This window comes from Brachyhypopomus gauderio, chromosome 5 (assembly GCF_052324685.1).
Source record: "Brachyhypopomus gauderio isolate BG-103 chromosome 5, BGAUD_0.2, whole genome shotgun sequence".
NCBI lineage: Eukaryota > Metazoa > Chordata > Actinopteri > Gymnotiformes > Hypopomidae > Brachyhypopomus > Brachyhypopomus gauderio.
In genome coordinates, this window is record NC_135215.1 from 25278613 (window position 1) to 25302681 (window position 24069).

At 40.9% G+C, this 24069-nt stretch overlaps 1 protein-coding gene across 3 annotated transcripts in view; it reads left to right on the forward strand.

Annotated features, from left to right (window-relative positions):
- The first annotated feature begins 238 nt into the window (after nucleotides 1-238).
- The window catches only part of shisal1a (shisa like 1a), a 31544-nt gene continuing 7713 nt past the window's right edge, over nucleotides 239-24069 (forward strand). The window contains exons 1-4 of one of the 3 annotated variants that reach the window (XM_077006687.1): nucleotides 239-587; nucleotides 8636-8723; nucleotides 13768-13938; nucleotides 20410-20623. In XM_077006687.1, coding sequence (XP_076862802.1) covers nucleotides 13878-13938; nucleotides 20410-20623 — 275 coding nt within the window. In that variant the 5' untranslated portion in view covers nucleotides 239-587; nucleotides 8636-8723; nucleotides 13768-13877. The remainder of the gene's footprint in view (nucleotides 588-8635; nucleotides 8724-13767; nucleotides 13939-20409; nucleotides 20624-24069) is intronic. The other 2 variants (XM_077006686.1, XM_077006688.1) reach the window with 2 other exon arrangements.

Sequence of the window (24069 nt, forward strand, 5' to 3'; positions counted from 1 at the left end):
CACACACACACACACACACACGCACGCACACACACAGGTAGTCATGCTTGATATAATGTCCATTCCGTCAACCTCATGCACACACATACATATGATCTTTCTTTCTCTCTCTCTCAGTCTCTCTCTCTCACACACACACACACACACACACACACACACACACACACACACACACACACACACACATACACTCCCTTTTACTCGCTCCCTCATAGTTAATCCTCCCCTCTCTCAGCCTCTCTCGCTCTGTGTTGCACCAGCACGGGTGTGAGACCGAGCGTGGTGGATCGAAGCTCGCAACCCCCACCACCTCCACCACCCCCACCTCTCCCTCCACCCCTCCTCCAACCCCACACCCCCATCCTCCCCCAACCCTAATCGTTTACTCTCCGCACGCGCTCCTGGTGGACTGCTGCTCTGCGCTCGCCCGGGCGGCAGGATGGCTGCTCCTGTGCTCCCAGCAGTGTGCTCTTCATCTCTGCGCTGCGAACGGACAGCGGTCAGCATACGGACTAGAAGCACCAACTGACTCTGCAGGGAACGAGGGAGAAAAACGAAGCGGAACCTCCTTGGGCTTTCAGTCACAGGTAAATGCTGTCTGCTGCATAGTATTGCTAAAACCAAACTTTTATAACTTTGCCTTCCTTGATTTTATGTTTTCAGGGTTAATCCCTTTTAAACTTGGTTCCAAATTGCAATAAAGCCCTTATATGGGTGCCAGACATTTATGCACTCACGTTCTGGATCTGAAGACTACTTTACAGCCTTATTGCTAATTCCTGAGCTGCTACAGCACCATGTTGATCTAATTTGTAAGCAGTTGATGGGATTCCATGTCTGCCTCTGACCCGGTCACGGGCTCCTCTACACACAGCTGAAGTTTCTATTCAGCAAATTGTTGGATCTTTAGATTTGACGTGCTCAGAAAGCAAATTTTGAATACTTGTGAACACAGGCATTTTACGTGTTTGCCGGATTTTCAAGTTCCAAGAAGAGCAAAAGCAGGCAAATTGACCTTGAGGGAGATCAATGATCTGTTGGAGCTTAATTTACATCTGCGGTCGATGACTCTCATTTGATCACAGTGCATGCCTTTTTAACAGGCTTTTGGACAGTGGCTTTCTCGGTTCAGACCAGTCCTGTATGCAACAGTGCACAGGGACAGACGCTAGGTTACAGAGATGAACACAGAGACACTTACAGATATGAACACAGAGACGGTTACAGAGATGAACACAGAGACAGTTACAGAGATGAATGTAGAGATGATTACAGAAATGAACACACAGATGGTTACAGAGGTGAGTGCTGCACTCTATGTGGACCCAGCTACGTCTTCTCAACTTTCCATCAGGTTATATGAGACCAGGGGCTACTGGCAAAGCTTTGTGGTTTCCAAACTACAGTGAGCGTGTGTGTGTGTGTGTGTGTGTGTGTGTGTGTGTGTGTGTGTGTGTGTGTGTATTCTTGTGGGAGTATGTGTTTGTATCGTTACAGGTTTGTGAAAATTAATGTGTGTGTGTGTGTGTGTGTGTGTGTGTGTGTGTGTGTGTGTGTGTGCAGAGTATGCATGACTATTACTTTCTTGGCGGGAATGGCAGTGGTAACTTAGAAACAAGAGCAGAGAGAACAAATCTTTGGAATGGGCAGCAGAACAACAAGCAGTCCCCAGACACACTGTAACAGCTGTCCACGGCAGGAAGGACACCACTCAACTTCAGAACTACGTGTGTTTGTGAGTGTGTGTGTGTGTGTGTGTGTGTGTGTGTGTGTGTGTGTGTGTGTGTGTGTGTGTGTGTGTGTGTGTGAAAGAGAGAGAGGAGATAAGGGGAGCTCAATAGCAGTGTGCCAGCCACTATGCCTGTGTATCTGGTGACATGCCTGGTTGAAACCTCATCTGTGTGTAGCGAAGATGTCACTTGACTTGCACTGTTACACAGCAGGACATCTCAGTTCAACCATTCTTGAACAGAAGAAAAAGCATAAGGGACCGAACTGCTCTAGGCTCATAGAATTCTGGGGACCTCTCTTTTATTTCTGCTCAGATGATATTACATTAGTTTTGTTTAATCTCTCTGTAATATCAGATTAATCTCACCCCCTTATGGCTGTTTCGGTGCAGACTAAAAAGAGTAATCCAGGCCCATTGTTTGTTTGTTTTGAATATGCAAATAAGAAGTGTGTAGCTCTCTGAAGCAGCTTCTGATAATGGCTGCTTTACATCACATACCGCCTGGCTGTGGTCTCTCTCATGTGATATCCTGCAAGGCTCATGAATAAAGAATCGAGTCTTTTCATGGTCCTCCCCCTTCAGGGAATAAGAAGAACCTCGGCCACGCTTTCAGTCTATTTAATACACTGCTTAACACAGTCTTTTGATCCAGAGGAAGTGTGAAAATCATTTGGTCAAGTCCCTTCTAGATAGATATTATTGCTTTTTAGGTTAATGTGTCTATTGTAACATCCTGGATTCTGCAGTCCAGCTGTCACAGTATCCCAATCTCACGTATGTTGCCTCGGTTGTGTAGTGGGCATCTTCTGAAAAATTATCACAAAGTGCTTCTCTTCAGACATTTATTTGTTTGCAAAACCCAAAAATGATGTCGGGGGCAGTAAGGGGGAGCGCCTGAGCATGCCAGACAGTGCTCCGGGCCGGGTAAATTAGCATGGATTAACTGGAGAAGAGCTTTCTTGAATGTTCCTTCTAGTCTTTGTGAAGGGGGGGGGGGTCTTAATGCACCGGTGGTTCAGATATGTGCATTTTAAAATGACTAACTTCAATGTTCCCAAGCTCATGGAACATACGTAAATTTGGCTCGAACCTTCCTAAAACACCCACTGGATCAAACAAAGGGGTAGAAAAAACGTGCCCCTCAGAACTAAGGTCCAAATTTAGACTACTAATTTTAGGCAGAACTTGTCATTAAGTGAGAAATGTATTTAGGAACAGAACAAAGCATGGTGGATTAATATGATACTTCATCCCCCTGTACCGAACCAGCAGGGGTTATCTGCCTCTTTCCAGCTGGGGGAAGAGTTTGGGAGACGAAAGGCTTTTGCTTCAGTCCTTCACCTCACTGCTAGGGGTGGATGTCTGTCTGCTTCTGATCCTTCCACTCTGAAGACACGTCGGGAAAAAGGAATCAGCTGTAAGACAAGGCTGAGCTGGCAGGGCGCACCAGGAGCCAGGAGCCGCCTCTTTGACTGGCACAGCAGACGTCGTTCAGGCCGCCAGAGTCGGACTGACATTAGCCTGCTGCTTCCACGTCGGCGAATGGCACTCACCTTGCCGCCACGCAGCTCCCACCACTGGGATCTGTGCGCCATTAGCGTTTCCCAGTGGGTCATAGTGATGACACGGTGGCTGTAGGATGTAGGTACAGGTCTCTGTTAAAGTGTGTGCGTGTGTGCGTGTGTGCGTGTGTGTGTGTGTGTGTGTGTGTGTGTGTGTGTGTGTGTGTGTGTGTGTGTGTGTGTGTGTGCGTGTGTGTGTGCTTGTGTGTGTGCGTGTGCATGTGGCCATTATTCTTGTATTATTATGAAAGACCTGATGGGATAGAAAGCAAGAGAGGGCAAATAAATCCACACTGTTGGGCAATAAAAAAGCACTGTAATAGCAGAAGGGGGGGGGGGGGGGCAGATGAGAGACAAGGATCCATAATCATTGTACTCTTTTATTCCAGTTATTGTTTTTGGTGCAAAAAAAAGTGTCTGAAAATGTCTAAACTTATTGAACTTTGAAATGCTTATGTGAAAGACATGATGTTCTAGTTCTGGGACTGGGACTGTCTGAAGTTTGTATATATATATTCTTAGGGGTTCTAAAGGTCTAAGACTGTAGATCAGTTTTTTCTTTGATAGTCCCAACTTCATTGCTGCCATAGCAACAACTGGCTATGCCACCAGATATATTGTTAATGTAGTACCTATTAGCATTAAAATGCCTTGCCATGGGAAATGACAAATCTTTCGCATGATATCTTGTATCTTACAAATATCAATTTGTAAAGCAGACCTTCAAAATAAGGGACACACAAAAAAATATTTTCATTATTTATTCAACAAAAATAATTTCTCTCTCAAAAAACTTGTAGAACCTACTTCTGCAGCCATTACTTCAACCAAATTTCTTCTGGAACCAAAATGTCTCACATCTGTTTTTTGGGATTTTTGCCCACTTCTCCAGAGCACTGCCAGTTGAGAGAGGTTGGAGCGACTTTTGGAATGTACCACCCGCTTCAGATCTTGCCACAGCAAGAATTTGTTGATAGACCTGGGAATTGATGGTTCCCTGAATAATACGGAGGCAGAAGGGTCCAGAGGCAGAAAAGCAGGCCCAGACTTTCACATTTCCAGCACCATGCTTCACTGTTGGGAGGAGATTTGTCTCATTATATGCAGTATTGACTTTTCTCCAAACATGGTTGATCAATCAATTAAAATGTATTTATATAGCATTTTTACAACAGTTGCTGTCATAAAGCAGCTTTACAAGTGTTCGAGTCCAAACCCACAGTGAACAAGCCAAGGGCGACAGTGGCAAGGAAAAACTCCCTAAGAGCTTGAAAAAAAAACCTTAAGAGGAACCAAGAATCGGGGGGGGGGGGGGGGGGACCCATCCTCTTCTGGCCACCGGCCACCATGACAACAATAATACAGAAACAAAGACGTTATGTATCTCTATGTAATTCTTATTCTTAAGAGTCCTCGACTTCTTGATTGTCAGTAATAGTTGTCCAGTGTCATGAAGATACAGTCTTAGCAGGGGAGCATTCAGGGTGGTCAGAGGGGCCAGGGCAGTAGGTTGATGCTTCATACGTAGTTGGTTAGGCAGAAGGTGGCTGGCACAGGGTGGATAGCAGCAAAGGCCCATCTCTCTGCGTCTCAGTATTTCTCGGGAAGGAGGGCAGCCATTTGGAAGAAGATTGTGTGTGGGACAAAAAAATTAAAAAATTTCTGGAGTGTGGCAGCAACTCCGGCATTAAATTATTACAGCCTAACTAAAAGGGCAGAACCAGAAGGTAACTCTGTTGTTGTAGCCAAATAATTCAATTTTGGACTCATCTGTCCAGAAAATGGACTTCCAGAAAGCCTCTGGTTTGTCCAAGTGCATTCTAGCTACGTTTAAACAGACACCTTTGTTTTTTCTTGAAACTCCCATAAATGTCATGTAAATAGATTTTTCGCATGATTGTAGATGCATGTACATTTCTCCCAGTTGCTGCCAGATAAGTATTCAACTCTCTGGAGGTGATGTATGCCTTGGCCTTTACCTGAATGGTGCTTTTTGGTGTAAGTTTTGATGGCTGGCCATTTCTGGGCAGAGGCTGTGATGCTGAGTGCCCTCCATTTGTAAATGATTTGTCTTACGGTAGATGGATGGAGGTGGAATCTTTTGGAGATGGTCTTTTCCCAGACTGATGGGCTGTCACCATATTTTCCTGATGTCTTCAGATGTCTCTTTTCCTCTATGTTTTGTTGAATTGTGTGCTGTACGCCATGACACAACAGTAGTTTGGCTTGTTTGCTTTCCCTAATCAGTGTGGCTCAAATCTATTTTTAAGGATGTCTCATTTGGCTAGTCTGCTTAATTGAGTACTTGAGCACTCACATTTGTTTCACCTGAGTCTTTTAACTAATTTACACTACCAATGCAGCTGTGGTTCATTTACTTTTGCACATGCACTGATTCAATGTTTCATGTAATCTGCTGGCAACTCACTAGTAAATTGAATTGATGAACATAAACCTTTCAGATAGAAAACTGGTGAATCAACAACAGAAAAATCTAAACTACTTAAGGGGGGTTTTACAAACTTTCAAGCAGCACTGTATATATGGTTTTAAACATCTACGGTTTCATATAGTGCTTTGCTTGCATTGCCGATAAAGGACTTCTGTACGAAATGTCCGGTTTCTCTGTACATCACTAAACATTTTAAATGTACTTTATTAAGATGAGTAATGATATAAAAAATTGTAGCAAAGTATGCAAGTTTTCCAGACAAACAGGAAGTTTCAGACAGAGGTCCTTCATCAGCTATGCAAACGAAAAGATTCTTAGTAGAAGAGGAAGCAGTTTGTATTTGAAAAAGTAAATGATAAATGATTAAATCACAACATTTATTCCATGTGGTTCTAAAGGCTCAGGAGTGTAGATCAGTTCTTATAATTTGAGTTTCCAACAACTGGAAGTTTTCCAACAAAGAGAGAGAAGAGAGAGAGAGAGAGAGAGAGAGAGAGAGAGGGGAGATGCACAGCTGATGAAGGACCTCTGACTGAAAAGTCCTGTTTGTCTGAAAACCATGTGCACTTCACTCACATTGTGACTCGCTGTGCATCCGTTCCTGGATGACACAACAGTAGCTCACCTATGATCTTCTTTGAATTTGCATACATATGTTGGCAAACACAACAAATGCAGTGCTGAGTGGGCATGTGAACTGCTGAGGCCCAATATTAACATGCTTTTGGCTTTTCTTTACTTTTTCTACACATACAAAAAACAACCTCTTTCTGTTGAGGTTATTTTTCTAAGTTACATTTCCAGCAAAATAAAACAAGAGATCACTGCTGTTCAAATAAATTAATCCTGTAACATATAATTAATAACAGGTTAATTTTGCATGCACTGCTGACATTTAGGCAATAAATACCTTTTTTAGGGTTAGGGTTACAGGTAATTTACAGTTAATTAAAACCTTAACAAATTCTGAATCCCAGTACGAACTGGGAATAAGGCTAGATTTGCATCAGAGAAATGAAATACCAGAAACGCTGACCTCACTCAAGGCTAGCGTATTTAGAAGACACTTCAGCACCGCACCTTATCTCTGCTTCTCACAAGGACAGCGTTAAAGTGGACAAAGTAAACTCTTGCTCCTTCAAAACAAAGAAGGTCATCATTTATTGTCACAGTCCCTGACTGTTCTGTGTATATAATGCATTTGTAATTGAGCAGAGAACTACGGTGCATTGCTGTCTTGTAGTGGGTACCGAGTAGCTTATTCAGATTCACACGCGCTGCACATGCAGTCCTGTGGCATCGCTGAAACAGGCTCGTGCAGTCTACCCTCCTTAGATTCGATCCCTGTCTCTCAAAACACAGATTCATACGTGCTACAGAAACGAATGAAACAACAGCATACATGAAAGTGAGAGAATTTAGCAACTACATCTTGTAAGGTTTCATTTAGATTATTCTCTTACTACTTAATACTTTGACAAAGCTTTGTATGACAGCAAGAATGTTTAACCCTTCTGCTCTGTAGATCCTCCATTAAACAGACTGCTGTATGTGTGAATGAACCCATTTCTTAACTAATTAAAAGCAACAGAATAGTTATTTGATAGCAGGCACTGAGGGACAAGAGAAACTTTATCCAAACAGTCAAATGCACTGATCAGAAGGAGCAAACACCTTCTACATGTCTTTGCTTGGGGCCTTCTTGGGCACATCTCCTATGGTTTTCCCAGTTTCCTCATGGCACTGTAACCTTTCCTCTTCACTCCCCTCTCTTTCTCTGTCTCTCTGTCTGTCTGTCTGTCTGTCTGTCTCTCTCTCTCTCTCTTTCTCTCTCTCTCTCTCTCTCTCTCTCTCTCTCTCTCTCTGCCTCTGCCTTTCACTCATTTGCCCCCTGAGCGTGTGCACACATTCACACGCACACAGGTCCTCAGGGGACAGATAAACACATTCTGTAGTGTCGCCAAGAAGCAGGTGGTGTTTTCTCCATTGTGTGCACTCCCTGGGCCTTTGCCAGTGTCAGAGTTTTATTTGGGTTCAGGGACGTGTTTATGACAGCAGAAGCTCCTGCACCAATCTTTCTCCAGCAATATTTTCTAGTCTGAGCTATGCTTCCATAGACTGATTACCTACCACTCAGCAAATGGCCTATTACATTTCACTTTAGTGCATGTAATTTGTTTTTCTCATGTTATTGGTGTTGAACACAAAAATGTACCTCATATTAAATATATGAGCTTGTGTCAATCACTGTACATTAAAACAAGTTGCATTAAGCATTCATTAGATGTTAAAGTATCATTTTTAGACATCATACTGCAGGTACAGTTCATTTAAAACATTCATTAATGCGTTCCTCAAAAATATGTCAATAATAAAGGAATTATATGAGTATAACATACAAGGATAACACAGAACAGTAACATCAAACTACAGGATAAGACTCCAAAACACGACAGGCTTAGGTCAGCTGCCTCCACATGTCTGAAACTATGGTAGCTAGACTAGGATCACTGATCAGAGGTGGCAACTTTATTAAACAATAACAAACAAGAAATTTAATATACATCACAATATACTACAAAATTAAGACCACACAACCTAATGGAAACGAATACGTATTGTATATTATTCAACAAAAGTTTTTCTCTACACTCTCACCTGAATGACTTTTAAACCTTTAACCTCTTAAATCTTTTGAAAGGTTTTAAACTTAATTTTGTATTGCTTGTATTCATATAACAGACATATGAAAAATACAATAAGGGCAACAATAATATTGCAACAGGTGTTTCATACACTAAAACCCTATTCTAGTGTCATCTAAAACTAGATCACAGTGCTGTCACTGTCATGTTATACTCTGCTATTTTAAAGTAAGTTTCATTTCAGGAATGAGCCTATGGGTGAGAATCCCCACAGTCTCTCTGAGCTGATATCCTCTGGATTACCAGGGCTGACAAGAAAGAAAGACAGCTTGGTGAGTCCAATGCTACCTAGGTATAACTTTTACTTATCAGCCATATAATCCAGAGAGTGAGAGAAAATAGAGAGAGAGAGAGATTTTCATGCAAATGCTGACTTGGCTTGATGGGAAACATCACAGAAGGATGGCAGGGCACATGGCCCTGCGTGACAGTGATTGACTCCACGTAGGACGTCTCTACTGTGCGTGCTGTAGGCACTCCCGAGTCCTGAAAAGGTTCTCTGTGTGTGAGGGAGAGTGACAGAGGAAGAGACAGGCAGACAGAGTTGTGATGCAATAGGTTCAGCAAGCGGCATCCGGCGGCTCCATTGGAGCATGCTTCTTCCATCTCCTTCATCGTTGTCTTCCTCTTTCTGTGTGGTCACTGACCACTCTCCCAACGGGTCTCCCTCTGTTTATGCAGTAGCATCTGTGTGTGCGCAATTGATTTACAGCTATGGTAAAACTGCACTTCACTTCAATTCAGGTTCATCCTACAACACCGTCACACTGTCACCAGTCCACTCCCTAGCAATTCCTATTTAAGGTTCTCAAAGATTATGAATTCAAACCTTACTAATGCTCACACCTTATACTCCTGTACACACACTGATGGCTCACCAGACACAGACCATTTATTTCAGATTGCAAATGGAGAGTGGGTAAGCGGTGGGACTTCAGCAAAGCATCTGGGAGGGTGGAGTGCAATGATCCAGGGGGGGCATTAGGTTGGCTTATGCATGTGCCATTTAGTTTGAACTCAGAGAGGGTCGGTAAAATCACAAAAAACTATTGCTTGTAGCGCTTGTTGCTGCCACGCTTGATCTTGGCCCGTAAATACCTCATGGTCTATGGTGGAACTGTGCATCTGCTTCATGTCGTCGTTGATAAACAACCTTCCGCTTTTATATGCAAAACTGAGAAAACAAATAAACAGCTCACAAAACCCGGCCTCGTGCGCATGCCATACCATTGCCATGGAAACGAACAGAGATAAAGAAAGCAAAGTGTTATATTTTTATCTCTGAGCAAGTCCAATAATTATGATCTCTGTTTTAATGTTTCTGCAAAAGAGGAAGTGAATCGTCCAACATAAATGAGGAGCCAAGCTGGCACAATGTTCTTCCTCCTTTAGGTCTGTGGACACAACAGGGGTTTTGTTGTTCTGAAGGAGGCAGTATTTGTCGGGGGAAAGGTTACTTCAGTAATTGCAGTTCCTTAAGTGCATGTTTATCAAGTTCAAATTTAGGTTGCGTAGTGCCGTTTTGCAAATGCTGGCATCGGGTCAGAACAAGAAAAGCATCAGTACTAGACTACAACTCACCAGACACATTTGGGTAATCATGAGAACTTATTGTGGACACCATCATGACCATTAGGGTTTGCCAATTAGGGTTTTGTTCTTTTTATTATTGTCATTGTGCTAGTCATAGCAATGAATTATGGACATCAGACCTTTGAAAGTTCTTGTCTAAATAGGCGAAACAGTTTTGACCACGTGCTGACCAAGTGCTGCTTAGGAAACAAAATGACCCAAGCAGAACATTTTCTTCAATGACAAAAAACTTGACCAAGAGTAAATTATAATATTCTTAAGTAAAAATACTTCTTGAGTACCCAGAATGCTTTTTTTGGCCAAAAGCATGGCTGCATTGAATGTTTGTGCTTAGTGATATAGCCAGGATCCGAAAAATAAAACCAGCAGTTAGCCAAATGCCTAATTTTTTCTGGGCCTGAAGCTACGAGAGAGTGTAATGATTCCTGTACACATGTAACTGCAAATATATGGCTTAAGGAAAGGGAGTTGCGTGGAAAATATATTGTGTTTATTGTTAGTTCATTTGTTAATTTATTAAAAATTATACACCGGAGAGCCACGAGAAAAATCTGAAGTACGTACTATGGCAGAGTACACATTACCCCCTTCAGACTAGACAGCAGGCTGTTACGTCCTCTAAGGCTAGGACACAACAAAGGTTTTAAGTGGATGCCTACTCAGCCATCTCTACTCACTCACCAGCTTCCAAAACAATTTGGTGAAAACCAGGGCCGGCGCCAGAACATATAGAGTGAGGGGGCGTCAGAAAATTTCGGGGGTGCGAACGTAAGTTCTTGATCGGGGGATGGCGTGTAACGATTGTCGAGCGGCCGAGGGGGCACCATGTAGCGATTGTTGTAAAATAAATGGGTCTTATTTTTTACATTGAGGGGGCGGGACACCTTGCCTGAGGGGGCGACGCCCCCATTCGCCCCCCCGTGGCGCCGGCCCTGGTGAAAACGAAACAGGATTTAATGACTTCAGGGTGACTCCAGGCCAAAACAACAAACACTTACCTAAACACTTACCCACTTACCTAACAAAATAAGAGGAAAAAAATACAACCTACCCTGCCTACTCTCTTCAAAAACCGAAGCACAAATCACATAAACAAAAAAGGTGGGTCACCCTTACAATCCTGTAGACTAAATGTTACCATGAGTTCAAGAAGAGGAAAAGGGTAGAACCCATGTTTGGTCTGTGTTGGTAGACATCCACTGGCGCAGCATGTCAGCTCAGACAGATAAAGTGCAGCTCGCCGACTCCAAGACAAAGGATCCCTTTTAAACTTTCCCGCCATCAGATCTGGCCATCTGGCCAATAGAAATGAAGCCCCTGGGCAGGGCAACAAGCAGCCAATCACAATCCGTGAAGCAAACCTAAGGACAGACAAAAAAAAAGAAACAAATCCCCAAACACACATATGGAATGTAACACAGGCTTTTTGAGAGAGAACTCTTCTCTTCCTTTCTCTTCTCTTTGCCCATTTATACTGATATATTTGGACAAATTCTGATTGGTGTGCAAATCACTTTAAAGTCGCTCTGGATAAGAGTGTCTGCTAAATGCCTAAATGTAAATCATAATTGGCAAATTGGTTGGTAACTGTAACTGGTAACCAGTGTTGCGAATAAAGCCGTTAAAAATAACGGCGTTAGGTAACGGCGTCATTTTGTCAGTAACGGGATAATATAATTAATTACTTTTCCTGTCGTTACAACGCCGTTGACGTTACTGGTCATTAAAAGCGGTGCGTTACTATATATTGATATACTAACAGTAATCCAAGCGGACCGCTGCCCAGGCTAGTGAGGAGTAACAGATCTCGATAGGTCACAGTTCTCAGTGTAACACCTGTTTAACTTAACAAGTCAGTAAGCGATTGGCTAAGGCAGCGTACGGTAGCCAATCAGAGCCAGTGTTTTACACGCGTGCCGAAGCACACGACACAAACGGAGGCTGTGTTCGAAATAGCCTACTACATACTACTGGCGTACTGATCGAGCCCCAAATCAGTATGCCGTATGCAGTATGTGACCAAAATGAAATTTTCCAGTACGCGAAACATACCCGGATGACCTACTACTTCCGCAAAATATTCCAGTACACAAACAGAGCTATCTTCGTGGTGTACTGCATCCCATCATGCAACGCTATGATCACATGACCCCGTAGTATGCTTTGCTTTTGTCGCATACTGGAAACTGTACTGCATACTACTACGAGGACCAGTATCCAGTATATACTGAGTCCAGTATGCAGTATCCAGTATGTAGTAATCTATTTCGAACACAGCCGGAGAAGAGGCAGAAATGGCAAGTCAGGAGCAAGCCGAAGAAAAATTATCATTTTCAAGGTGGCGATATAAACATTATTTAAGAAAATACTTGTTCCTGAATGTCTACCATTAATTTATTTAATTAAGAATAGAGGTTTAATTGTTAAGTTTACTTCTGTTGTGAACAAACCAGTTGTCTCAGGTTGAGAGAATGTAATTTAATTTGATAGATGTAAATGCACTTTACTGTATATAGTGTAACTTTACTTTTGCTTCTTTTTTTCAAAGATTTGGGATTTTAAAGGATTTTATCCTGCACTGGTCTGTTGATGTGCAATAAATGTCAAAAGTTAAACACCTTTCTGATTTATTCATTTCAACTGACTGTGAAAACTGCTTTTTCAAAAAATCCGTATTCATTGGCATATAACTTTTTTTTTTACTGTAATGCAAATAGTTACTTTCCCTGGTAACGAGTTACTTTTATTATAGAGTAATTCAGTTACTAACTCAGTTACTTTTTTGAACAAGTAGTGAGTAACTATAACTAATTACTTTTTTAAAGTAACGTTAGGTAACGTCGTCATTTTGTCAGTAACGGGATAATATAATTAGTTACTTTTCCTGTCGTTACAACGCCGTTTACGTTACTGGTCATTAAAAGCGGTGCGTTACTATATATTGATATACTAATCCGAGTGGACCGCTGCCCAGGCTAGTGAGGAGTAACAGATCCTGATAGGTCACAGTTCTCGGTGTAACAACTGTTTAACTTAACAAGTCAGTAAGCGATTGGCTAAGGCAGCGTTATGGTAGCCAATCAGAGCCAGTGTTTTTACACGCGTTTTTAAACGGAGAAGAGGCCGAAATTGCGTCAGGTGCAAGCCAAAGAAAACTAGAACTTTCAAGGCGATATAAACATTATTTAAGAAAATACTTGAAGTTCCTGAATGTCTACCAGACTGGGCATTTGATTTATTTAATTAAGAATAGAGGTTTTATTGTTAAGTTTACTTCTGTTGTAAACAAACCAATTGTCTCAGGTTGAGAGAATTTAATTTAATTTCATAGATGTAAATGCACTTTATATAGTGTAACTGTTTACTTTAGCTTTTTTTTCCCCAAAGATTTGGGATTTTAAAGGATTTTATCCTGCACTGGTCTGTGGATGTGCAATAAATATCAAAAGTTTAACAATTTTCTGATCTACTCATTTCAACTGACTGTGAAAACTGCTTTAAAAAAAACTTAATTAATTGGCATATAACCTTTTTTTAACTGTAACGCAAATAGTTACTTTTCCTGGTAACGAGTTACTTTTATTATAGAGTAATTCAGTTACTAACTCAGTTACTTTTTTGAACAAGTAGTGAGTAACTATAACTAATTACTTTTTTTTAAAGTAACGTTCCCAACACTGCTGGTAACACACACACAATGTCTGTATTTGTTTTCATTTTCAGTTCTGGTAGGACAAGAGCCGGCGGAGGGGAAAGTGATGCGTGCTAGCTGAGTTCTGTCGGTTCTCCGTCTCCTGTGCCAGTCCTTTCTCCATGAGAACAGAGAGTTGACCATGCGTGGCTGCTGGTTACCCAACATCCTGGCCATCATCTTCCTCCTGCTGTTTTCTGCAGGTGAGTCCAAGACTGATTGCACTGGCACACAGACAGAACCGGATCACACAACAGAAGAGCTGGAAATATGTTCAATTTCATTTCACAGTGTGCTAACAGAACCCAGTTTGACATTTCCATATTTATGCTCAAGCTGAAGGCAAACCAGATATTTTTTCTTTTCAGAGTGGATCACAGTTAGTGCACTTTGTTATGCTAATTCACCTACTAATGGGTTATGTCATTGGGATTTATTTGTACACGCATCCTCAAACCAGTATGGCAGTGTGGTCACCATAATCATAACCATAATTTCATGCTAGGTAAATAATCTGAATCACTGGGTTTTTTATGTCTTCCACAATGCCACCCTAAAAAAGCTATTTTAAAAGGGTGTAATGGAGATGGAAGTCTCTCAGTGGAGAGTTGCAAAATGGGCAAAATGTTTCACAAATGGTAGGGGGTACTGTTTGTAAATAGAGAGAGCTTTGTCGACTGGTTGAAATAAGAGAATAAGCGAGAGAGATATGGAGTGAGTGTGTATGAGCTTTCAAGAAATCGTGCTGCCGAAGAGGCAAGCTGGTAAATTATGCTCTGTGACAGAAAAACCAACAGTACTTCAACCGATGGCATATATATGAAATACTAAGATACCCTGTGAATCACAATCACATACCACATCTTCAAAATTCCAGAAGAAAACCCACCTTTTCCAGAGGTGTAGTACTTATGGTTATAGAAACTACATAATATCACTATCCTACTTATTTTTTTCAAAAGCCAAATATGGTAATTGTAAAACACATACACACAATTATACCAGGTCTTTTAAGGACAAGGCCTGATTTTAAACACACATCTGCAATTATTTAATATCTTTTAAAGGAAAATCACTCTCACAGTCATTCAGCCAGTTGTTTTGAGCTGAAATGCATCTTGTATTATTATAAAATTATAACCAGATTGCCAAAAAAACACATGCTGTGTCTTGGTGTTGGCCAAAACTCTCGTGGGAAGATGGTTTTTAACCTTGATAAATCCACATGGTCATTCATATGCCATGTATCTGGGTTTAATAAAACACTAGGGCCAGTTGTCAATCAAAATAATTCCTTTCCTGAAAATAGTCAACCCATTAATTGGTAAAAACGTTTCAAATTAACATTTTATTAACATTTACCCATGGTGCCAACGTCCTGATAAAATGCTTTATCCATGCATCACCTTACTCAATGGTATCAATAAACATGGCAGCCGTCGGGGAATTCATTCTCTTTCTTCTGTGCTGTCAGTGACAGCCCTACATTTATTACACAGAGTCAAAGGTTCAGAGGTCAAGACTCAGACTACATGTCCAGTGTACATCTCTGGCCATGTCCTGTCTCTCCTCAGTTCTGTTTGGCCAGGGCTGCACCTGTCATTTCAGCTCTCCAGCTGTGCGTTTCCCTCATCATGGGGGGCTGATGGGACTCGCCGTCTCTGTGCACTGTGGTCTGATGTTTCCGTGCACGCCAAACCAGAAAGCTGTTGCTGATGCAAGAGCATGTTTGAAGAAATTGTCTTAGAAGTGTGAAAGTGGGGGCCCTGCTCAATCTTGGCTCTGCAAAAACCACTCCAGAGCAGTGCAACGCCAGAACTGTAATAAACATGGCAATAACTACACCACATGTTTTCCACCAAAATGACTAAGACATTTTGACTAAGCTCTGTGTGTTTGGCGAAACGAACACAAGAAAGTATAGATTTTTATTGCACTTTCTATAATATTGAGCAAAAAGAATAAATCCTTATGGCTACCCATGGAGTTCATTTACAAGTGTGGACACATTGTTGAATCCTAATATGAGATCGATTATTGTCATTGCATTGAAAATACAAGAGTAAGCCAGACCATTGTGTGAGATGCATTGCATTAAAATGCTATCTGCATCTGGATATCTTATTTGGAAGGCAGGCTGCAAATGCACACAGCATGCATTGTATTTGTGATGTGACAGCAGGCAACATGGCTCACACAATGATCAAATGAGGCGGATAGGCGCGCATGTCAAGACACGTCAAGGGCACTCATGTTGGGAGGAAGGACACACCTACAGGAAAGGCACATGGTCAGCATATTCCAAAGAATTGCGAACACTCACTTAGAAGACACCATCACAACTTCTGTAAGCACGTCTTTTGCCCACTGCCAGTGGAAGGACAATTAGTGTTCTGACACCCGGCCGTCTTCAGTGTTATTAGTTCAATTTGGTTTGGTTTGGTTTGGTTTACTTTGCTGGATACCCTGCACTTCCACACACTGCATGCGAGAATAAAGGAAACCATATGGATCACTTATGAAGACCAGGTGAAAAGCACATGGGCTATATCATTCATTATCAGGATGCTGATATTCAGACACGGACCATGCAAAGTTTGAGTGGAGCCAAGATGGCCGTGAGGACGTCGTGATGATGAGGTGCAGCGGCAGGCGAGGAAGCAGGAACAAGCTTGTGGTGGCCATTTCCAATAAAGACTTGAGCAGATGGGGGTAGGAAGGGGGTGCTCCCTCCGAAATCACTTCAGTATGTGTCTGACAATGACGGTGAGCTCTCTGAATGAAATGCTCATCAGAGTTGTTGCCATGGAGAGAGAGAGACACACACACACACACACACACACACACACACACACACACACACACACAGAGCAATAGGTGTTCAAGCTGGCAGGTGCCTCTACACCCCTGGCCTCCTGGAGAAAGCCCTCATTTACCATTCACTCTCCTCTGCTGGAAGTGGACATGGATGTCCAAGCCAATTATCTACAAAGACCTACAGGGTGTCAATGAAGTGAGTGAAAAATCAGAATGCATCGATATGTTTTGAGTCACTGTAGTGAATAAAACAGGTCTCCACAGGTGGTTTCTATTTCATACACCTACCTTTTGCCTTTGGTTTTTCTTTCCTTCCCCAGGAATATGAGAGCCTTACAGCTCAACTCCTTACCAGTTTGTTTGATGGATACACAGTCTGGGTGCTGCCAAATAAGTTGTACAAGGTTCTTTGTACATAGTGTATAGGTGCTTGCGGAGGGCTTTCTGGCTATTGTCTTTATTTATTGCCACTGTTAACAGCCCCTCTGTATGCCCATGCACAGGGTAATTGGGCTTTTAAGGGCATTAAAAGGGGTCAGATGATTTCTTGTTTTGTAATACAATCATTGCTCATTCTCATGCATTTTGAAATATATTGCGCAAGTTCACTTTCTAAACATTTGCTTATGAATAAGCCACATTGCTAGTTTTGTTCTGTTTGGGTAATGATGTGGTAACACTGCATGCCTCTTTCTTTTATTTAACAGGAGCAGAAAAGAAATACTTTGTTTATTAAAATCTGCTTGCACACTAATTGCAAAAATCGTCATTCCTAATAGAAATGAGTAGTATGTCTAAATGCTGCAAGACTAAATAATTTTTCTTTAAGCTATTCGGACCTCATTCTTAACGTCTGCACATACAAGACCATGACTTAAGAGGCTCAGAGGCAGTCAGCCAGCTAGCTTTCCTACATTGATTGGCCATCGATTTTCAAAAAGGTCTCACCTATGATTCGTTTATGAAATGCTGTGCAAAGCCATGAAGGCATTGTTGATTGATGAAAAGTGACACTCCTACTCAGCTCTCCACGTCCCTGATGGACTCAACATATGTTCAGCAAGTTTCATGACTGAGATCAATAAGTAAAAGTTTCTTTGGACGCTCTTCTGTGTATGGCTATCACTAAAGTGGGCCATCACAAGCACAAAATTTTTTGGAATATATACACCTGGTATTATAAATATATGTGTTTGCCATTTGTACTGGACAGTGGTGAAAATAATAGAGAGGTTATATTTAGCATAAGGATATATGTAGCTTCAATATATATATTTGAAGCATCTTTTTTTTCAGCTCAGCCTACCCCTCCTTTGTCATCATAAGACAGTGAACTTCCCGAAGCAACTGCAGACTTCCGATTTGGTATATATTTTACATATTTAGAATAGTATTTTTGGCCAAAATTACCTGTCTGTTATGTGTAAACAAGCAAAAGTTTACAAAAGCTGGAAAGTTTGCCTGAGGTGGATGATGGTGTCAGATTGTACTGTAAGATTCCAGATCCTTCCACAGTCTCTAGGACACATACTGATCACACTAAAATGATTTTTGACCAAGAAAAAGGTTTTTGCCTTAAAAGTTAAAAGCTAATTGAACTTAAAATAGTAAGCATAACAAATTATTGTTTTATTACAAGTCCTGTGAGGGAACAAGATGTTCACAAGATGTTCTTATTCTTAAGTAATAGTAATAGTTGCCCAGGGCAGTGGAGATACAGCCATAGCAGGGGGGAATTCGGGGTGATGAGAGGGGCCAGGGAGTGGGGTTGATCATTCATCCATAGCTGATTAGGCAGGAGGTGGCTGGCCCAGGGTGGATAGCAGGAAAGGCTCGTCTCTCCTGGCAAGACTCAGAGAATATGTTCAATCCTACAGTATAAACATTCACCACCCACTGCACTAAAAATATGTATTTATGTATTTTACCTTAAAGGCTACAGCCCATCTGTTTCTTGCACAGTCGGCGTCAGCCATCTGCCAGCCCTACTCTTTAGGTGGTAAACCTCAAGAAACAGAAGAAAAAAGAAAAACAACAGCTACTCTATGAATGATCATTCTCCAGATAATATCAGTGATGCTGTAAGCAAAGGAAACGGCAGCCAAGGAGTCTTGATGGATGATTGACAAGCCTTGCATGGCAACCAATGACCCGTATACAAAATGTAATTTGTATAACTAAAGTCTAATTCACTTACAAGACAGATGTCATGTTTGGGTTCTCCCCTATCTGTCAGTCAAATCCTTGTTTTTGTTTTACATGTGCTTCTTTGTTTTGGTTATAGTTTCCACATACCTTCATTTAGTTCTCCACCCTTTGTTATTATTTGCACCTGTATCTAGTTCATTTCCCTCTTTGTGTATTTAAACACTGTATCTTCCCCTTGTTGTTTGCTGGTGACTGTATGTAGCCCCGTTGTGTTTTGTGCAAGCCTACAGTCCATTTTGTGTGTTGTGTGTTACTCTCTTTGGTATTTAGTGTTTGTTGTGTTTTTGTTCAGCATGTCTTCTGATTTTTTTATGAATTGGTAAACTGACCTTGTACTGTTGTAATGACTCTCACTATGGATTTTTCCCTAATAAATCTCGCACTTCTCAACAAATGCATCCAATTCCTGATCGCTCTGCGTTACCACAGACATACATAATAGAGTGGCCAGACCAGTGAAGGTATATTCAGGTATCACATATCTGATGCTGTATTTGAGTGGTGAAGAGTGAGTCTCTATCATAGTCGACAGTGAAGTCCCAGACAGGAAGAAGGCCTGTCTTAGGATCCCCTGAATTTTTCTGTCCATCCTACTTATTTGTCCTTCAAATCCTGACAGCTCTCATCTATATGCAAATGACGGTGTGGCCATGTTCCTCCTCTGGACATCTGGATATGAGTTTGGAGGGGAGCAGCTGAGGTTGTGGCCAGACTCAACAGATAGTCCTGATGATGAGGACACTGCAGTGCCTCCAATTGTTCTGGACAATTTCTGTTAATATAAAGAGGGGATTGAAAAATGCCCAGCATATAGGTCCCTTATATGCTGACACGTCAGCACCTTTTACAGGTCATCAGGCTTTGACAACTGAGCACAATGTCAGGACTATTTCATGGTGGTTTGCTTGGTGTGCTGAGGTTCTAGCCACCATGGGTCATGGACTAGGGAAGACCGTGAAGCGCCAGTTATGATATTCAAAGCCATATTCATGAAGTGCTTTTTTGACAGAAAAATATTTTTGTTCTTGCATACATTACCTGAAACAAGCTTAAGCTCCTTTGATAAAGAGCTCCTCCCCCTCCCCCTCCCCCTTCACTTTGAGTCTATAAAGATAGATGTATGAAGGGTCAAAGCTGTAAATAAACATAATGTATCATTCTGCCTGCTGCTTGTACTGGGAGAACCTCACCCATAACAATGAAATCATATTAACCACTGGTTTTTGAGATGCACCTGAATAGGTCAAGTGTTGTTTATAGACAAATAGGTAAATGATACCAGTGTCACTCATTGAAAAAAGAGAACCTTGTAGCAGGAGAGTGACTTGTAGGAGAGTCATGTTTTCTTAGTATGGCTCAGTGTTTGCATTATTAATGATAAATATTTGATGATTTAAATGTGCATGTAAATATGCAGTGTCAAAAATGAGACAATGATCTGTCATTTACTATATTAAAATGTGCTGTATATGTTCAAACGTAAATTGTCATTCACAAAAGAATGCAATTTCTGTGTTAAAGAAGACTTACTATAATTTTTGCGCATTGTAATTATAATGCATTTCAGCAAGTAGTCTTAGAATTATAAAATGTCAGTAAAGTTCTCTGTCTCAAAATAACCCTCTTCTTATTGTCCTTCTCTGGAACAGCTCTTTCAGCCCACTTCAGGATGTGTGAGCCCTATTCAGACCACAAGGGGCGTTATCATTTTGGATTCCACTGTCCTCGTCTCTCTGACAACAAGACCTACATGTTTTGCTGTCACCATAACCACACAACCTTCAAATACTGTTGCAGCGAGAAAGAGTTCCAAAATATCGTACAGCTCAACGTCACCACCAGTACTGATGCCATCACTCACAAGTAAGTGGAAGGGGGGGGTGGATAATAACACTAATTAACATATTTTAACATTTGCTCCATTTGTTTTTTACTTTACAACCACTGAAATGGTGAGTCGTTCAGCTTTCAGAGGCAGGTATTGTTTGGTCTTTCCCAGTTGAAGCTGACTGTAAAGGTGGGAAGGCCCTTGATGTGACATATTTCTTGGAGTGCTGAGGAGAACCTTTGAGATTTTGAGGAGATAATACTTTTTTGAAACTTTTTTTAATGATACTTTTGTCATTAAAAAAGGTTTTGAAATAAACTTGTGGTTGCTCACCAGTTTTCCAACATTTTCTTAGGTCAAATATAAATGTTAAGGATTGAATTCATTACAGAGCTTCAAGAGTTTCATAACACTGACACGTTTGTTTTCTGATTTCATATTCACATCACTGGGATGACAACTGATGCTGGAGCCATGTTTGAAAATACAAAGTGTTTTTTGTTTGTGTCTTTTATGAAAACAGCCATCGGCTGCAAAAGAAAGTCATTTGTATGAATATGTAGAGAATGGATCACCTCCATATTTGTGTCACCTTTATGAAGATGTAATATTCATAGAATGATAAAAGAGCAGATTTCTCCATTGACAATCCAATACTGTGAGGTGGCCCAGAGGTCATGTGTCACGTTCCTCTCTTTATCATTTATTTCTCAACCAGCATGGCAAATTACTTGTATATCTACTTGTGAAATTTGTTTCCTTTTATCAAAATGCAGACAAAATATCATACATTCATGTCATACATGTCATACATTAATACATCTTCTCAAGTGACATGCCTTTGTTTGATCTGGGATATTGTTTGATCTTTTTGATATACCAATCTTTTATGTGTAGAACACTAAGATTTATCTTGGTGATGAAATAACTACTTAGAGTAATTTTTAAATGCTTCCTCCTAATATAAAAAATAATTCAGAGCTTAGCAAAGGCAAAGTAATCACTTGACTTCATGTATGCATTCTGTGATCAGAAGCAAAGCACTTTGTAAGTCGCTCTGGATAAGAGCGTCTGCTAAATGCCGTAAATGTAAAATGTAAATGTATGCAATTTAGTAACATACAACACCCATGTGTTTTGTGTAGGTACAAACCATTCCATGATGGAGACTTCATTTTACCATCACATCTAAATATAGACATCAGTTTGTCAGCATAGCCTGGCACTTAGAATGCATAGAAAAGACATTTCACACTTCAGGCCCCATGTGATCCCCCCAGGCATCCGTAGTCTCAGAACAGTGGCCCTCCACCAAGGCCAGCTGTACAGCTCTGATCTCCGCACCCAGTCCTCTTAGCACCTTGCCAAAATATTCTCGGCAGCAGACACGAGGCAATTAAGCATTTCGGTGCTGCTCGTGAGGCTCGGAGCCCTGCGTTCCTTCCACTCTTGATTAGAGCAGAAAGAATTTACACTGTTTTTTCATTACTAGAACTTTTCATTTGCTATCCAGAAGGGTGCTAGTTTTTCTCTGAGGGATGTATGTGTTAGGTCTAATGCTTGGTGCAATGCTTGTTAATATAAAGATTATAAAGAGGAGGAGCTGAGGCACTAAAGAGGCTGGATGGTATGGAGAGAAGAAGTGTTGCTGCACATATAATGAAAACTGAGAATTTAATAATAATAATTGAGCATAAAGAAAACCACAACAATTTTAAGTATTAAAAAGTTTTAAAAATTAAAATTTGATTGATTGATTGATTTATTTATTTATATAGCGCTTTACAACAACCAACTAAGGTGACCAAAGCACTTTACAATAAAATGAAATTACATTAATATACAGTAAAAACATCAGGAATGCATACATCGGAAGTATTGTCAGAATACTTCTCAAAATCAGTCCACTACATGGTATTAAAAGCCTGTTCAAACAGAAAAGTCTTAAGCTTAGATTTAAAAGGTTTCAGATCAGAAATTAACCGAAGATCTAAGGGAAGATTATTCCAAAGTCGGGGTGCAGCTACAGAGAAAGCCCGATCACCCCAACGCTTAGATCTAGTTCTCGGAACGTCTAATAAAAGACGATTCGATGACCTCAAGGATCTCTCGTGTGCGGGAAAACTTAAGAGATCAGTTAAGTACAATGGTGCCAATCCGTTCAATGCTTTAAAAACAAACATCAAGATTTTAAAATTAATTCTATATTGAACAGGAAGCCAGTGCAAATTAAACAAAACAGGTGTAATATGTTCGCGTCTGGAGGTGTTAGTTAAGAGACGAGCAGCTGCGTTCTGGACGAGCTGAAGTTGTCTCAGAGAAGATTGACGAACACCAGTATATAGGCCGTTACAATAGTCAAGTCTGGAGCTAATGAAAGCATGGATTGCCTTCTCTAAATCAGTATGATCTACAAAGGATTTGACTTTGGCCAGCAGACGCAAATGATAAAAACTGGATTTAACTACAGAATTAATTTGTTTATCGAAGTTGAGTTCCTGATCGAATAATACCCCAAGATTTCTGACAGTAGTATTTAGCTTAAAAGGTAAACCACTGAGGTCCATGGCAGTAGCATCACCGAATAAAATACATTCAGTTTTCTGTTGGTTCAGGAACAGAAAATTATGATTTAGCCACTGTTTAACATCAATTACACAATTGATAAAAGATAGCATCGGATTTATCACGTGTGGTTTTAGAGCCAGGTAGATCTGTAAGTCATCTGCGTAACAATGAAAAGAAACATTATGTGCAGATATAACCTCCCCAAGTGGCAACATATATAGGGAAAACAGGAGGGGACCAAGGATAGAACCTTGAGGGACTCCACATGAAAGAGGTGCACACGAAGAAGAGGCGTCATTTATCATAACTGAGAACGTTCTATCGTTCAAGTAAGATGTGAACCACTTCAAAGCAGTGCCACGAATACCGACGACGTGCTCCAAGCGAGATAAAAGAATAGAATGGTCCACCGTATCAAACGCAGCTGTTAGATCCAGCAAAACCAAGATCACAGGACATCTACTGTCTACAGACATAGCGATATCATTGTGGATTTTCAGCAGAGCAGTCTCAGTACTATGCCTTGATTTAAAACCTGATTGGAATTTTTCAAAAATGTCATTTGATTGTAAAAAGGCCTGCACCTGTATATGAACTATTTTCTCTAAGACTTTGCCATGAAAGATAAATAAAAGTAAGTAAAAATCTCATTAAAAAAGGACCGAGCTATGACTAATAATGTGGGTCATATAGAGAATTACAGAACTTGAGGTTGCAATAACTAAAAGCAGACTGCCCTGCTGGAAGGCATTTTGATATGAAAAAGAAAAGTCTCTTAAAACCATTTCTACAGAAATATGGGCAACCAATGAAGTCAAAAGTCAGCACACCGTGATCCACCATTTGTGGTTCATGTGGGCATTCTGACAGCAGCACTCTGAACATCTCGTAAATTAGTAATGCAGCCCTCAGT